General features: G+C 36.3%; 1 protein-coding gene across 1 annotated transcript in view; it reads left to right on the top strand.

The window, feature by feature from the left end:
* The first annotated feature begins 8,318 nt into the window (after positions 1-8,318).
* Positions 8,319-16,221, top strand: part of LOC120881616 (sodium/hydrogen exchanger 2-like) — a 95,385-nt gene continuing 87,482 nt past the window's right edge. The window contains exons 1-3 of the mRNA XM_040265314.1: positions 8,319-8,574; positions 11,676-12,139; positions 12,653-12,903. Of these exons, the coding sequence (XP_040121248.1) occupies positions 8,319-8,574; positions 11,676-12,139; positions 12,653-12,903 (971 nt within the window). The remainder of the gene's footprint in view (positions 8,575-11,675; positions 12,140-12,652; positions 12,904-16,221) is intronic.

The raw sequence follows: 16,221 nt of genomic DNA, 5'->3' as shown, positions 1-16,221 counted from the left end.
ATATCCATAAGATTACTCTAGAACTTGGTCTAGTGGAAACCTGGAAAATAGTTACTAAGAATAGTGTGTGAGTGTGTGCTCAGTCATATCTGACTGTTTGTGATCCCATGGACTATATATAGTCTGCCAGACTCCTCTGTCCATGGAATTCTCCAGGAAAGAATACTGCAGCACATTGCAATTTCTTACTCCAGGAGATCTTCCTCACCCAGGGATCAAACGCATGTTTCCTGTGCCTCTTGCATTAACAGGTGGATTCTTTACCACTGAGATACCTGTAATGGTTAGTGTCAAATTTGCAATCTTTGATCTGAAAATAAAGTAAATAGCTAAATCCTGTGTATAGGATGATAATAAATAAAATTGCAGATGGAAAAATTTACAAGAAATTTAAATTTTAACTTTTCAAGATTTTTAATTTATGCCCTGCTTAAAAAAAAAATATTTTCAAGAAGACTGCTCATTGACATATTAAAAGCATATGTATTGGTGAGATTGTGTCTTCAAATTATTCCTTTTTTGTTGAAAAATGGGTCATTGATTTATCATTAGTTGTTAGGTTAGATGGTGTTAGGCAAATAAGGAAAAATGGGTCATTGATTTATCTAATAGCCTTGGGCTCCCATACTTTAATTACCTGTGTTCTCTGTGAATAGTTAGCTATGGTAGCAGTACCACATTCTGTTTTGTGAAATATTTACTTACTTATCTTAGCCTTCATTTCTTCTTTCTTCCTTCCCTTCCTTCCTCCCTCTTTTTCAATGCATGCATATTTATATGTAGGTTTTGCTTTCTATCAGAAAGGCAAGTGTGACTATTATTAAAACAAGAATTTACCATGAAAACATTTTCCCACTTTTACTGTATAATTTTGCTGTATTGTGTTCACACACACACAAAAAAAGGAAAAATACTTTTCTTTGGTATCAAAAATATCTGTATTTGCCGTAATGCTCAAAATGTACATCACTTTAAAGTAGACTCATCAACATCCCCCATGAATTTTTAAAATTACATACCTTTAGTCCAGAAAAACACCTATTTCTGCTTTATTGACTATGCCAAAGCCTTTGACTATGTGGATCACAATAAACTGTGCAAAATTCTGAAATAGATGGGAATACCAGACAACCTGACCTTCTTCTTGAGGAACCTGTATACAGGTCAGGAAGCAACAGTTAGAACTGGACATGGAACAACAGACTGGTTCCAAATAGGAAAAGGAGTACATCAAGGCTGGATATTGTCACCCTGCTTATCTAACTTATATGCAGATTATATCATGAGAAACGCTGGGCTGGAAGAAGCACAAGCTGGAATCAAGATTACCAGGAGACATATCAATAACCTCAGATATGCAGATGACACCATCCTTATGGCAGAAAGTGAAGAACTAAATAGCCTCTTGAGAAAGTGAAAGAGGAGAGTAAAAAACTGGCTTAAAGCTCAGCATTCAGAAAACGAAGATCGTGGCATCTGGTCCCATCACTTCATGGGAAATAGATGGGGAAACAGTGGCTGACTTTATTTTTCTGGGGTGCAAAATCACTGCAGATGGTAATTGCAACCATGAAATTAAAAGACGCTTACTCCTTGGAAGGAAAGTTATGATCAACCTAGACAGCATATTAAAAAGCAGAGCCATTACTTTGCCGACTAAGGTCCGTCTAGTCAAGGCTATGGTTTTTCCAGTTGTCATGTATGGTTGTGAGATTTGGACTATAAAGAAAGCTAAGTGCCAAAGATTTAATGCTTTTGAACTGTGGTGTTGGAGAAGACTCTTGAGAGTCCCTTGGACTGCAAGGAGATCCAACCAGTCCATTCTAAAGGAGATCAGTCCTGGTTGTTCATTGGAGGGACTGATGTTGAAGCTGAAATTCCAATACTTTGGCCACCTGAAGCGAAGAGCTGACTCATTTGAAAAGACCCTGACACTGGGAAAGATTAAGGGCAGGAGGAGAAGGGGACATCAGAGGATGAGATGTTTGGATGGTATCACTGACTGGATGAACATGGGTTTGGGTGGACTCTGGGAGTTGATGATGGACAGGGACGTCTGGTGTGCTGCAGTTTATGGGGTCCCAAAGAGTCGGACACGATTGAGCGACTGAATTGAACTGTTCTATTCAATTTTAGAGGCTAATAATACAAAATATTTATAGGAAAATGATAATGCTTATAAAGGATTTTATAATATTATGGGACAAATACAAAGATGTAGTTCAGAAATACGATAGTAATCAGAGAAAATTCATAATTTTTGTCAACATGCCACGGGATTCATATGTATATTATTCATAGTAACTGTTAACTATATGGACAGTGTGATGTGGATGCTTAGCACTGAAAACACAGGGAAAGAACTCAAACAGATATTGCATAAACCTTTTCCTTCTTTTGTTCCTGCGTACATGCTCAGTTGCTTCAGTAGTGTCTGACTCTTTGTGACCTTATGGACGGTAGCCCACCAGGCTCCTCTGTTTGTAGGATTCTCCAGGCAAGAATGCTGGAGTGGGTTGCCACGCCCTCCTCCAGGGGATCTTTCCCACCCAGGGATTGAACCCGCATCTTCTGTGGCTCCTGAATTGCAGGCAGATTCTTTACCACTGAGCCACTGGAGAAGCCCTTTCCTTTATAAAGATTGGCTCTATTCTTTCTCTGAAACTAATAACACAAACATTTGTTGATGAAAATAATCAACAGGCAATGCATAATAGAAATATAAAAGAGTTTTATTTGTGCCAAACTGAGAACTCTAGCCCAGAAGATAGCCTCTCAGATAACTCTGGGGAAATTCTCTGGAGAAGCATGATTTTCAGTACAATTTTATATGTCTTCAGGACAAAGAACATTAAACGTATCAGGAATACATTCCTTCAAGGTTTGAAAAAACACAGATCAGCACATACACAGTGAGTTACTATGGCTGTGGCACCTGGGAAGTGAATCTTATCATCAAAGAAATACCAGCATTGATATCCAGGAACAGGAGGCATTTAATCTTTACTTTTAACATGGCCATTATTTACTTCTGGTCAATCTGCATGTTTCTTTATTATTTATTTACTTATTTAGTTTTAGCATGTTGTTAAAAGACATTCAAGAAACAATACAAACCATGGATAGCAAAATACACAGCCTCATTATAGGAATAAATTCTGTTAGAAGCACAAACAATTGAACAAATGTAGGATGGGTGGGGTGAGCAACAGGAGGATTGAAGAGATGTCAAGCCCAGGTTAGAGTGTTAACCCCTTCCGCCCTTAGTGCCTCAGAAGTGGGGAGGAGAGGCCCTGCTTGCTGCATTGGAAGGGATTGCCCAATCCAGAACCCTCATTTCTATCTACTGGAGCTGGGGGAGTAGACTGAATACTTGGGGGTCAGAATTCAACAGTCAGGAAGATCCAGTTCCTGAGTAAAGGGAAAATCAGGAAGGGTTCTGAATGTTAGGAAGAAGGCTATGCTTTGTATCCAATGGCCATGTGTTCAATAGTTCACAAACGAGCTGTTCAGTTAGCATAAAAATCATGTTTACTTATGTAAGAAAGAAAATGACTTTCTCATACTTCAATAAGGGAAAACTTACATCACATTCCACTTTTAATTGCATATTTTCCAAGTTGCCACAGGCAAACATGTAGTAATTATTAAATTTGTGATGCCATTTCATTTGGTAATCTATATACCACATCTATGTTAAGAGTTTGACAAAGGAAAACAACAGAAAAGAAGACATCAGGTTTAAAATCACGCTTAATTTGAGGATAATAAAAATGAAAATGGTACGATGATACAAAGAGAAATGTAACTCTTTGGTATGTCAGTCTCTCTGGTGAAATCTCACTGAGTTTATAAGGAACCACTACATATTTTTCAGACTCTTTTGTTGACCATGATGGCTACTCCATTTCTTCTAAGGGATTCCTGCCCAAAGTGGTAGACATAATGGTCATCTGAGTTAAATTCACCCATTCCAGTCCATTTTAGTTCACCGATTCCTAGAATGTCGACGTTCACTGTTGCCATCTCCTGTTTGACCACTTCCAATTTGCCTTGAATCATGGACCTAACATTCCAGGTTCCTATGTAATATTACTCTACAGCATTGGACTTTGCTTCTATCACCAGTCATATCCCAAACTGGGTATTGTTTTTGCTTTGGCTCCATCCCTTCATTCTTTCTGGAGTTACTTCTCCAATGATCTCCAGTAGCATATTTGGCACCTACTGACCTGGGGAATTCCTCTTTTAGTATCCTATCATTTTGCCTTTTCATACTGTTCATGGGGTTCTTAAGGCAAGAATACTGAAGTGGCTTGCCATTCTTTTCTCCAGTGGACCACATTCTGTCAGACCTCTCCACCATGACCTGCCTGCCGTGGGTGGCCCCACATGGCATGGCTTAATTTCATTGAGTTAGACAAGGCTGTGGTCTATGTGATCAGATTGACTAGTTTTTTTTTGTGTGTGTGTGTGATTATGGTTTCAGTGTGTCTGCCCTCTGATGCCCTCTTGCAACACCTACCATTTTACTTGGGTTTCTCTTACCTTGGACGTGGGGTATCTCTTCATGGCTACTCCAGCAAAGCACAGCTGCTTCTACTTAACTTGGACAAGGGGTATCCCCTCACAGCTGCCCCTCCTGACCTTGGACATGAGGTTGCTCCTCTCGGCCACCAGCCCTGACCTTGAGAGTGGGGTAGCTCCTCTCAGCCACCCCTCCTGACCTTGAACATGGAGTAGCTCCTCTCGGTCCAATGGAGTAGCCATCATGGTCAACAAAAGAGTCTGAAATGCAGTACTTGGATGCAATTTCTGAAATGACAGAATGATTTCTGTTCGTTTTCAAGGCACACCATTTAGTAAGACAGTAATCCAAGCCTATGCCCCAACCAGTAACGCTGAGGAAGCTGAAGTTGAACAGTTCTATGAAGACCTACAAGACCTTTTAGAACTAACACCCAAAAAAGATGTCCTTTTCATTATAGGGGACTGGAATGCAAAAGTAGGAAGTCAAGAAACACCTGAGGTAACAGGAAAATTTGGCCTTGGAATATGGAATGAAGCAGGGCAAAGTCTAATAGAGTTTTGCCATGAAAATGCACTGGTCATAGCAAACACCCTCTTCCAACAACACAAGAGAAGACTATACATATGGATATCACCAGCTGGTCAACACCAACATCAGATTGATTATATTCTTTGCAGCCAAAGATGGAGAAGGTCTATACAGTCAGCAAAAACAAGACAAGGATTGACTGTGGCTCAGATCATGAATTTCTTATTGTCAAATTCAGATTTAAATTGAAGAAAGTAGGGAAAACCACTAGAGCATTCAGGTATGACCTAAATCAAATCCCTTATGATTATACAGTGGAAGTGAGAAATAGATTTAAGGGCCTAGATCTGACAGATACAGTGCCTGATGAACTATGGACAGAGGTTCATGACATTGTACTGGAGACAGGGATCAAGACCATTTCCATGGAAAAGAAATGTAAAAAAACAAAATGGCTGTCTGGGAAGGCCTTACAAATAGCTGTGAAAAGAAGAGAAGCAAAAAGCAAAGGAGAAAAGGAAAGATATAAGCATCTGAATGCATAGTTTCAAAGAATAGCAAGGAGAGGTAAGAAAGCCTTTCTCAGCGATCAATGCAAAGAAATAGAGGAAACTATTCTATACAACTGTGTCTCTTTTGCTGTCTCACATACAGGGTTATTGTTACCATCTTTCTAAATTCCATATATATGCATTAGTATACGGTATTTGTGTTTTTTTTTTCTGGCTTACTTCACTTTGTATAATAGGCTCTAGTTTCATCCACCTCATTAGAACTGATACAAATGTATTATTTTTAATGGCAGAGTAATACTCCATTGTGTATATATACCACAGCTTTCTTCGCCATTCAATTGCTGATGCTCCAATTAAATAAATAAATTTATATTGAAAAAGAAAAAAAAAGAAATAGAGGAAAACAACAGAATGGGAAAGACTAGAGATATATTCAAGAAAATTACAGATACCAAGGGAATAGTTCATGCAAAGATGGGCTTGATAAAGGACAGAAATTGTATGGACCTAACAGAAGCAGAAGATATTATGAAGAGGTGGCAAGAATACACAGGAGAACTGTACAAAAAATATCTTCATGACCCAGATAATCACAATGTTGTGTTCACTCACCTAGAGCCAGACATCCTGGAATGTGAAGTCAAGTGGGCCTTAGAAAGCATCACTACAAACAAAACTAGTGGAGGGGATGTAACCCCAGTTGAGCTATTTCAAATCCTGAAAGATGATGCTGTGAAAGAGCTGCACTCAATATGCCAGCAAATTTGGAAAACTCAGCAGTGGCCACAGGACTGGAAAAGGTCAATTTTCATTCCAATCCTAAAGAAAGGCAATACCAAAGAATGCTCAACCTACCACACAATTGCACTCATCTCACATGCTATTCAAGTAATGCTCAAAATTCTCCAAGTCAGGCTTCAGCAATACCTGAACCATGAAATTCCAGATGTTCAAGTTGATTTTAGAAAAGGCAGAGGAACCAGAGATCAAATTGCCAACATCCACTGGATCATGGAAAAAGGAAGAGAGTTCCAAAAAAACACAAATTTCTGCTTTATTGACTATGCGAAAGCCTTTGACTGTGTGGATCATAAGAAACTGTGGAAAATTCTGAAAGAGATGGGAATACCAGACCACCTGACCTGCCTCTTGAGAAACGTATAGCCAGGTCAGGAAGCAACAGTTAGAGCTGGACATGGAACAACAGACTGGTTCCAAATAGGAAAAGGAGTACATCAATGCTGTATATTGTCACCCTGCTTATTTAACTTATATGCAGATTATATCATGAGAAACGCTGGGCTGGAAGAAGCACAATCTGGAATCAGGATTGCCAGGAGAAATCTCAGTAACCTCACATATGCAGATGACACCACCCTAATGGCAGAAAGTGAAGAGGAACTAAAAAGCCTCTTGATGAAAGTGAAAAAGGAGAGTGAAAATGTTGACTTAAAGCTCAACATTCAGAAAACTAAGATCATGGCATCTGGTCTCATCACTTCATGGGAAATAGATGGGGAAACAGTGGAAACAGTGTCAGACTTTATTTTTTTGGGCTCCAAAATCACTGTAGATGGTGATTGCAGCCACGAAATTAAAAGACCCTTACTCCTTGGAAGGAAAGTTATGACCAATCTAGACAGTATATTGAAAAGCAGAAACATTATTTTGCCAACAAAGGTCCGTCTAGTCAAGGCTATGGTTTTACCAGTCGTCATGTATGGATGTGAGATTTGGACTGTGAAGAAAACTGAGCATCGAAGAATTGATGCCTTTGAACTGTGGTGTTGGAGAAGACTCTTGCGAATCCCCTGTACTGCAAGGAGATCCAACCAGTCCATTCTAAAGATCAGTCCTGGATGTTCTTTGGAAGGACTGATGCTAAAGCTGAAACTCCAATACTTTGGCCACCTGATGTGAAGATTTGACTCATTGGAAAAGACTCTGATGCTGGGAGGGATTGGGGGCAGGGGGGAATGGGACGACAGAGGATGAGATGGCTGGATGCCATCACCGACTCGATGGACATGAGTTTGGGTGAACTCCAAGAGTTGGTGATGGACAAGGAGGCCTGGCGTGCTGCAATTCATGGGGTTGCAAAGAGTTGGACACTACTGAGTGACTGAAATGAACTGAACTGACCTATCCTGCTCTTAAGTACTAGGGCCCTTATTCACACTAAAAACATTTTTTTTTCTCCTGGAATTTTTAGGAGTAGGTGATTTAATTTTTTCAACCCCTTCACCTCTCTCTGTGGAAACAGGAGCTCTAATGTTTAGAGTGTTGCCCAAGAGGCAGCTGGAATTTGGCATCCTATTTCAGGTTCTCATTTGCACAGTCCTTGATAATCTTTGCAGATTCGATAATTCTTCTTGAATACGTTTCCATATCCTTTATGAATTGGATTTATTTTATAGTAATAAAATAGATTCCTAAGTGGCCAGAATCCAGTTACAGTAGTTTTCTTCCCCTGGAAGTTAGGACTGGGGGTAAGATCCTTTTCTATGTCAATCAATGAATTTGTTCCATTTTACTCCGTCTGCTAGCTCAGGTTCTAATTTCATTCCAGGGAATCACAGCCCATCATTTCTCTTCTGGATCTCCAGGGAGCTGCTGAAATTTTCACTGATAATTAAATACTAGCCAGAAAGACTAAGGGTCAAGGACAGCAAACCACATTTGCGAGCAGCTGCAGCTGGAAAGGAGATTAAATACTTAAGCAAGCACAGCTGGCAGAGCTGGTGATGGTTCACAGGCTGGGGCTCCTGTTGCCTCTGCTGCTGGGTCAGCTCTGCTCCCAGCTTCTGGGAACCTCTGGGAATAGCATGCTGCACTACTGGAACCTGAGGGCAGAAAATGACACCTGGGGATCCAAAAGAATTCAGGATAATGACTCGGTGGCATCTGCTCACACACTTCTCTTCTCCCTGGATTACCAGCATGTGCAGACTCCTTTTGAGATCACACTCTGGATTATGTTAGCCTCTCTGGCAAAGATAGGTAAGTGAGGAATTTCTGAAGGCTTTCCCAGGGAGTTGCCTAATAGGGACAGTGGAGCACGGAGTGGGTGGGGGATCTCAGGGCTTTTCCAGATGTTAAGAAAGGCACCTTTTTCCTAACAGAACAGAGAAAGGCAAACTGGAATATCTGCCTCCTTAGCTCTTCCAAAATGATCTTTATCTTCATAGCTCAAACCTTCTTGCAATGATCATGTTCAAATGTTGGTGGTCTCCCAGTGGGAGGAGGCAGGAATAGGCCCAGCAAAGGGACTTAGACTGTAAAGGGTCCCAGTTGTTCAAGGGTTGAGCGGACAAGGCATAATTTTAAAAGGGAGAGCAGAGAAATCTAAATAGAATGATACTAACTGATGAGTCTTTAGACAGCATTTCGGTAGTAACAAAATGGGACAAGTCCGTTTTGTATTTTTTAAAAGATAAGCCTTTATGCCATTACTCAGAATTTAAGAGAAAACACACACTAAGAGCAGATCCAGAAAGAGAAGAACTGTTATGTTTTAACTATTTCAACTTTATGAACACCCTGAATTTCTAGCTTTATGATTCTCCTAAGGGGATTTATTTCGTTTTTCCTTTTTATGTTCTTTAATAATTTATCAGACCTTTGCCTTGATGGTGTTAAAGTATTTATGATAAAGTTATCATTTTTCTAGGTTCAGAACAAAAGCAATATCAGGAAAACTTCAAAGTCTATAGAATTTTGTTATTTTAAAATGAATTTTTTTTCTAAAATAAATCATGTTCAGCATTTCAAAGTTTTATTTAAGTGACTTTATATACTAAAGCTTTACCATTCATGAAATATATTATTTAATGATGACACAAAAAATCCATAGATTCATAGCATGATAGGTTGTCAGAGCTGGAAAAACCCTTAGAAATCATTCTCATCCAACTCCTTTATTTTGTAGATAGGAAATCTGAGGCCCAGGAAGAGAAGATGCTTTGTGAAATTCAACAAAATGGAACTAGAATGCTCATTTCATGCCTCCTTGATTAGAAGTACATACTGTCTTGGGTGATAATAAAGAACATTTGTGTATTCTTTTAAACTGTTAGCGTTAATAATTAAGATTATTAGGGTGCAGGTTCTTTTAAATTATTTTTATATTATTAGATATGTTGATTAGATTAAGTAGTCTAATTAAATGTTAATTTCAGGATGATAGGGCAAAGGGACTTCCCAGTAGTCTTCCATTCCCATTTGTTAAAGTAGGAATTTATTGAACCATCACTGACAGATAATTTTTTTCTGTGACCTTGTAAGAGAACATAAATTTAAAAAGCTAACCAAATTAATCAATTAATTAATTAATTAATTTAAAAAGCCTTCCTTGTTAGCATCATTCAACACATATTTTTTAATACATTTTATGTGTGAAGAATTATATTGGGGCCAGGGGCTACAGTGATGAATAAGGCCCCATCCTTCCCATGAGAAGTTTTCAAATTATTTCAATGCCTAGAGAAAATAAGTGATTCTGTAGAGGATAAAGAAGGACACATTATGGTTTAGTGGAAAGATAAGATTACTATGAGCTATTTAAAATTTGCTCAAATTAGGATCCAGTGCCTGGCACATAGGCACTCAATAAGTATGTGTTAGATAAGTAAAGTACTTCTTTGTCTCATATATATCATTTTTAATATGAGAAAAACAGTATTTACATTGCTATTTTGGTATGATGGACTTCCCTGGTGGCTCAGATGATAAAGAGTCTGCCTGCAATGCAGGAGATCTGGGTTAGATCCCTGGGTCAGGAAGATCCCCTGGAGAAGGGAATGGCAATCCACTCCAGTATTCTTGCCTGGAGGATTCCATGGACAGAGAAGCCTGGTGGGCTACAAACCATGAGGTCTAAAAGAGTTGGACACAAGTGAGTAATTAACACTTTGCTGTTGGTTTGATGAGAGAATCAAATAGAAGCATATACATGAAAGCACTTTTGAAAATATTTCGAAATAAACTCTAGCATAGGAACCAACTGGCTTTCTTTTCTAAAATGTGTTCATTATTTATTTGATAAATATCTGTTGAGCTATTTCTATGTGCTAGCAATGTGCTAGGGGATTATTGTAAAAACTATCCTCAATCCTTGAGAAAATTGTAGTCAAATTAACTAACAAATATATTAGAAAAGGATCTCAGCAGAGTATTGGTGAGGACTGGATTAGACAGGAAGGAATGGATTATCTTAGATGGTCATTAAGGTCCTTTCTATAATAGAGAGGATTGATGATAATTAGAGTAATTTTCTGTAGGCTTCATGTAAGTTAGAGCATGATGATGTGGAATATAAGGTGGGCAGAGGAAAAAGAATACAGCATAAAACAGAGAACTGCTGCCATATAGGTTGTTAGAGATGGCTGTATTTCCCTCATGGGAAGAATCATATCATTCTATGAGAAACAAACTTTATAATTGGGATTGTATTTTGATAATTCAGTAGTATGCATTTATGTAAGCCCATATCTGTCAATCAGACTAAGTGACAGTTTGGGGTAATTATATGAACATTGAGCTAAAAGTCAAGATATCTGTCTAGGTTATCATCCCAGCTCCACCACATACTTACTGTTCAGCCATGAAAAGTAGCTTCACTTCTTTGGTCTCAGTTTCCTTATAAATAATTATGATTCCTTATGAGTGAAGAATCAGTTATGATTACTAAAGCCCTTTTCAACTCTTATTATTCAAAGCAGACATTTGAATTATGGTTGTCATTTCTATATTTTTAAGTTTCTGATGTCTTTGACTATGATCATGAGAAAAGCAGAAGAACATTACAAGCTGATAAGTGTGTTTCTATTTTAGAATACACACTCATATTTGAAAATGATTCAGTGGGCATATGAATAAACTTGCTGTAAGTTGTGAATATTTTAATTCTATTAGTAAATATTTTCCATCATAAAGGAAAGTGTCTTCACTCATACCTCTGCATCTTTATTAAGTCATTATTAAAATGTAAAATGACTGAGAAGCTATTTTCCTGAAATCATAAGACTTGACAAGAAGGCTGACATATAAGGACGATTGATAATAAAGATGTTTATCAGTCTATTTTTCTTTCTCTTTTCTAGGATTTCATCTCTATAATAAGATACCCGCAGTTGTACCTGAAAGCTGCCTTTTGATATTTGTAGGTCTCATCATGGGAGGACTAATTTACAGTTTAAATGACAAATCCCCACCAGTCATGAACAGTGATATATTTTTCTTGTATTTACTTCCACCAATAGTCCTTGATGCAGGATATTTTATGCCCAGTCGGCCATTTTTTGAAAACATAGGGACCATTCTGTTGTATGCTGTAGTTGGAACAATGTGGAATGCATTTGGAATAGGCCTCTCCCTCTATGGCATATGTCAGGTGAAGCTCTTCAACCTGGAAGATGTGTCATTGCTCCATAACCTTTGGTTTGGTAGTTTGATTGCTGCAGTAGATCCTGTGGCTGTACTCTCTGTATTTGAAGAAATTCATGTGAATGAAAAGCTTCACATTTTGGTGTTTGGAGAATCCCTCCTTAATGATGCTGTTACTGTTGTAAGTATCCCAGACGTGAGTTTTCATGGTAATTAATCAGGTTTCCTTATGCTCACCCTTGAAATTTAAATAATAATTTAATTCTGGTTTAGACCATGATTGAACAATTTAGTCCTAGGAATAAGGTTATGAATTTAGATAATATGATTTACTCACCATTAATATGTTTTCAAAAATAAAAATGCTTCTTTGATACTATACTAACCTTTATCAGTTTATTAAGAGAAAATTAGGATATGCCTTCTAGAGGTCACAGTCTTCCTAGTCATGTTACAAGAATATTTTAGCCATAAAGGATATATTCACAGCCCATCAGACATTTTCAAGCAGAATCATGCATAATTTGATACTTATCTGCAGAAATATCTTTTGATATAAGGAAGCTTTCTAGGAACTCATATTGGGAAGGAAATGGGGAGTTGAAGAACTTCAAAGTTGAGAAACTTCAAACTAGAAAGGCATAAATTGAGACCTTCCTGACTGGTAAATTCACTCTAAAATTTTTTTTAATAGGTGCTCTATAAGCTGTTCAAATCTTTCTCTGAAATGCCATCTATCAAACCATTGGACATTTTGGCTGGGATAGGAAAGTTTTTTTTGGTTGGAATAGGAGGCATTTTCATCGGGCTCTTGTTCGGCATGATTGCTGCCTTTACCACTCGCTTTACAAAGACCATCCGGGTCATCGAACCTCTCTTTGTCTTCTTATACAGTTATCTCTCCTACCTGACAGCTGAAATGTTCCATCTCTCAGGTATTGTGGCGTAAGTATCTGGACAAGTCGTTGATCTATTGAATTTCTTTTAGGAATTGATTCTTATTTTCCACTAGAAATCTAGGAAATTTCATTTCCTAAATATGGAAGGTGACCCTCCATTTATGTTCTTCAAGGATTTCCTGTTACCTCTAATAGTCACTTAATCATAGGACTGCAAGTGTTATTGTTGTCAAGCTCATGGACTCCCTGTAGAGATTAAATGGCTACATCTCAACTACCTTGCCTGTGTTGGGATTGGGGGTCAGTATGACTCTCATTGCATAACAAAAATGCTGAGAATTTGGCATGGGGCTACCTTGATCACTCCTCTCTTTGCAGGGGAAAATTATTCTCCTAATGGATTAGTGTATCTGAACCCAGTAATATTCCAGTGGTAAGTAATTAGATAGCACACTATATCAATAAACTTGGCATTGGCTCTTATATAGATAGATTTTCTGCCATAAAAAATAACTTTATGACTTGTTTTGTAAACCATGGCATATGCTATATTTTCCTCTTCTCTATCACTGGCATTTAACCAATGATGATAGTACCTCATATCAACTTATAAGGCTAAATGCCCATATGGTAAGTATTAACACCTAAATGCTTTTGTGCTAGGGTTTAGATAGATCACTCCTTTCTGTGTTTTTAAAAGCAATAGAATGCATTATCTTTTTCAAATGACACATGTTTTCTGAAAGCTCAAAGAGAAAAAGAAAAAAGAAAAGATTGATTTCTTTTTAAAAACAAATTATTTATTTATTTTAATTGGAGGCTAACTACAATATTGTGATGGTTTTTGCCAAAATTAAATTATTTAGAACTAATGCCATTTGACTTTAGGTTACTCTTAGTTCTCAAAGGACTTACTGTACATGAGAAATGTCATAAAATAGTGATTGAAGTTAGTCTGTTTTAAATAAAATGTTCTAGGTTGAAAGCAACGATTCTATCTAGCATCTGTCTGGGTGATTGCATTTTAATTGGTTGAGAGATGTAGTTTGTGTTTTAAATTGTCTTTGATTTTTATTGTGTGTATTACTATTAATGAAAGACATGTAGAAAAAAGCCAACAAAGGAATTGGATGGGGCAATTTAAATTTTTTTAATCTAGGACATTTTCCAAAGTTTTAATATAGTATCATTTAAGTGGCTTCCTTCTTTTGAGCACCCTGCACTTTTAAAGAACTTGACAATGTGGTGAGTCCTGAAAGAAAGAAACAGGGAAAACAATGTTGTCAGAATTACTTGTTTCCTCTGAAACTCTCCTGATTCTTAACTTTCTTATAGCTCTAATATATTTTATTTTGGATTAAGAATATGAGAATCTTTCAGAGTTATATCTGACAATCTTTTTTCTTTTGACTGCTAAAGATATTGGAAAAAAGACCTTCCTTTATTTTTATGGAGGTAGTTTAACAAAATAATTAAATGATTAATTCAGACCATCTTAGGCTAACAATTTATATGCATTTTTGTTATTTTAAAAGGTACTTGTGTAAATATCCTTTAAAATATATATCTTTATAAACTTTGTGTTATATGCAAAACTATGTCTTACTTAAAGTGAAATTGTTTTGAATGTAGTTGGCAAAGAAGAGCACAAGTATGATTTAAAGTATTTGGGAAAATCTTTTCCTAAGATATTGTATTAATTGGAAAATTATTTAGGCTGAAAACACTAGATTAAGAAATGGAACTCCAAAATTTAGGTCACATAAATGACAAAATGATGATGGTATTAAAACTTGTAATAAAATGAACAGAATAATAATTCAACTAACTGTCAAATCATAGATTTTAAATATTAAATACATTTGAAAATTAATTTAATTTTTTGTGATGGAAATAGAAAACCTCCTTCAAAACTTTTTGAGTTTCAGTTTCTCTGTTAAAAGTAGATTATAATATCTACATTACAGAATGACTGTAATAACATGAAATAGTATATTAACTGAATTTTTCATTTAAATATATAAATAGCAAATTTTAGACATTATGTAGTTATTTACTGATTGAATCACTGTGTTAAGCATGAAACAAAAGTATAATCATAGTCACAATGTCACTTTGGGAAGATTTTCCCTTCCTTTCAATTTGTTGCATTATCCAATATGAAAATGTAGCAGAAAACACTTACACTCATTCAATTATTAGTCATTTTTTTCATAAATGAGCTGTGTGTAAATCAAGTTCTGCCTGAAGGATTACTGATTCTTAGAATGGTCAATATTATCGATTTTTTTGTTGTTGTTGTTGAAATGGAAATGAGGACACAATTTTACTGTGAGGAAAGTAATTAAAATCTATTAGAATTATGAGGTTGAAGACTTTTTTTAGCCTAAAAGCATAAGGCATCGGTCTTAATGATGGGTGCTTTTAACAGGGGTATATTGCATCCATTATAAGACACATTTGTGTTCCTTTTCAATAATTCATTGTTTCTGAAGTCAATAAGTACACATTTACTGATATCTTAAAATAGGTTTTGTTATATTATGTGGCCTCCTACTTTAGAAATTTTTTCATAAAAGAAAATCTGATCATCAGAAGTACCAATTGCTATATAAATTTATTTTATAAAATACCAAATTTATTTATTTATTTATAAAAGTTCCAATTTATTTATAAAATATTAAACTTTATTATATCTGTATATATAAATTTATAGAAAATTAAATATAATTTAAATTTTATTAAATATAGAAAATTAAATATATGTATATATCTTGTATTATAAGTTAATAGTTGTTAGTGATTCTTTGAGATGAATAGTCAAGTCTAGATTTCTATTAAACACTTGATAATTTGTTTTTTTTAATCACCATTGTATTTTGTTACATTTTTTAAAAAACGTGACAAATGTGAGTTTGCTTCTCTGAGTTTCAAATTGTTCTGTATTTCATTCAAAAAATTATTTGCTATTGTTGCCTATCAGCATAGGTGGAGAATAATATTTGTTTAATTAACTTTGGTTGGGTCAGACAGCTATGACTGCCTAATATTGTTTTTGAGAATCTCAGAAAATAGTAGGCATTGTTATTTTTATTTATTTTTTCCATTCTCATCTTTTTTTTTAAAATATAAATTTATTTATTTTATTTGGAGGTTAATTACTTTACAGTATTGTACTAGTTTTGCCATATATCAACATGAATCCACAGGTATACACGTGTTCCCCATCCTGAACCCCCCTCCCTCCTCCTTCCCCATACCATCCCTCTGGTGGTCCCCGTGCACCAGCCCCAACCATCCAGTATCATGCATAAAACCTGGACTGGTGATTCATTTCATATATGTTATTGTAAAATTAATCTCC

Source organism: Oryx dammah, unplaced genomic scaffold (genome assembly GCF_014754425.2).
Source record: "Oryx dammah isolate SB20612 unplaced genomic scaffold, SCBI_Odam_1.1 HiC_scaffold_23, whole genome shotgun sequence".
Lineage (NCBI taxonomy): Eukaryota > Metazoa > Chordata > Mammalia > Artiodactyla > Bovidae > Oryx > Oryx dammah.
The sequence above is the reverse complement of the archived record's forward strand: the minus strand, read 5'-3'. Positions and strand labels throughout refer to the sequence as shown.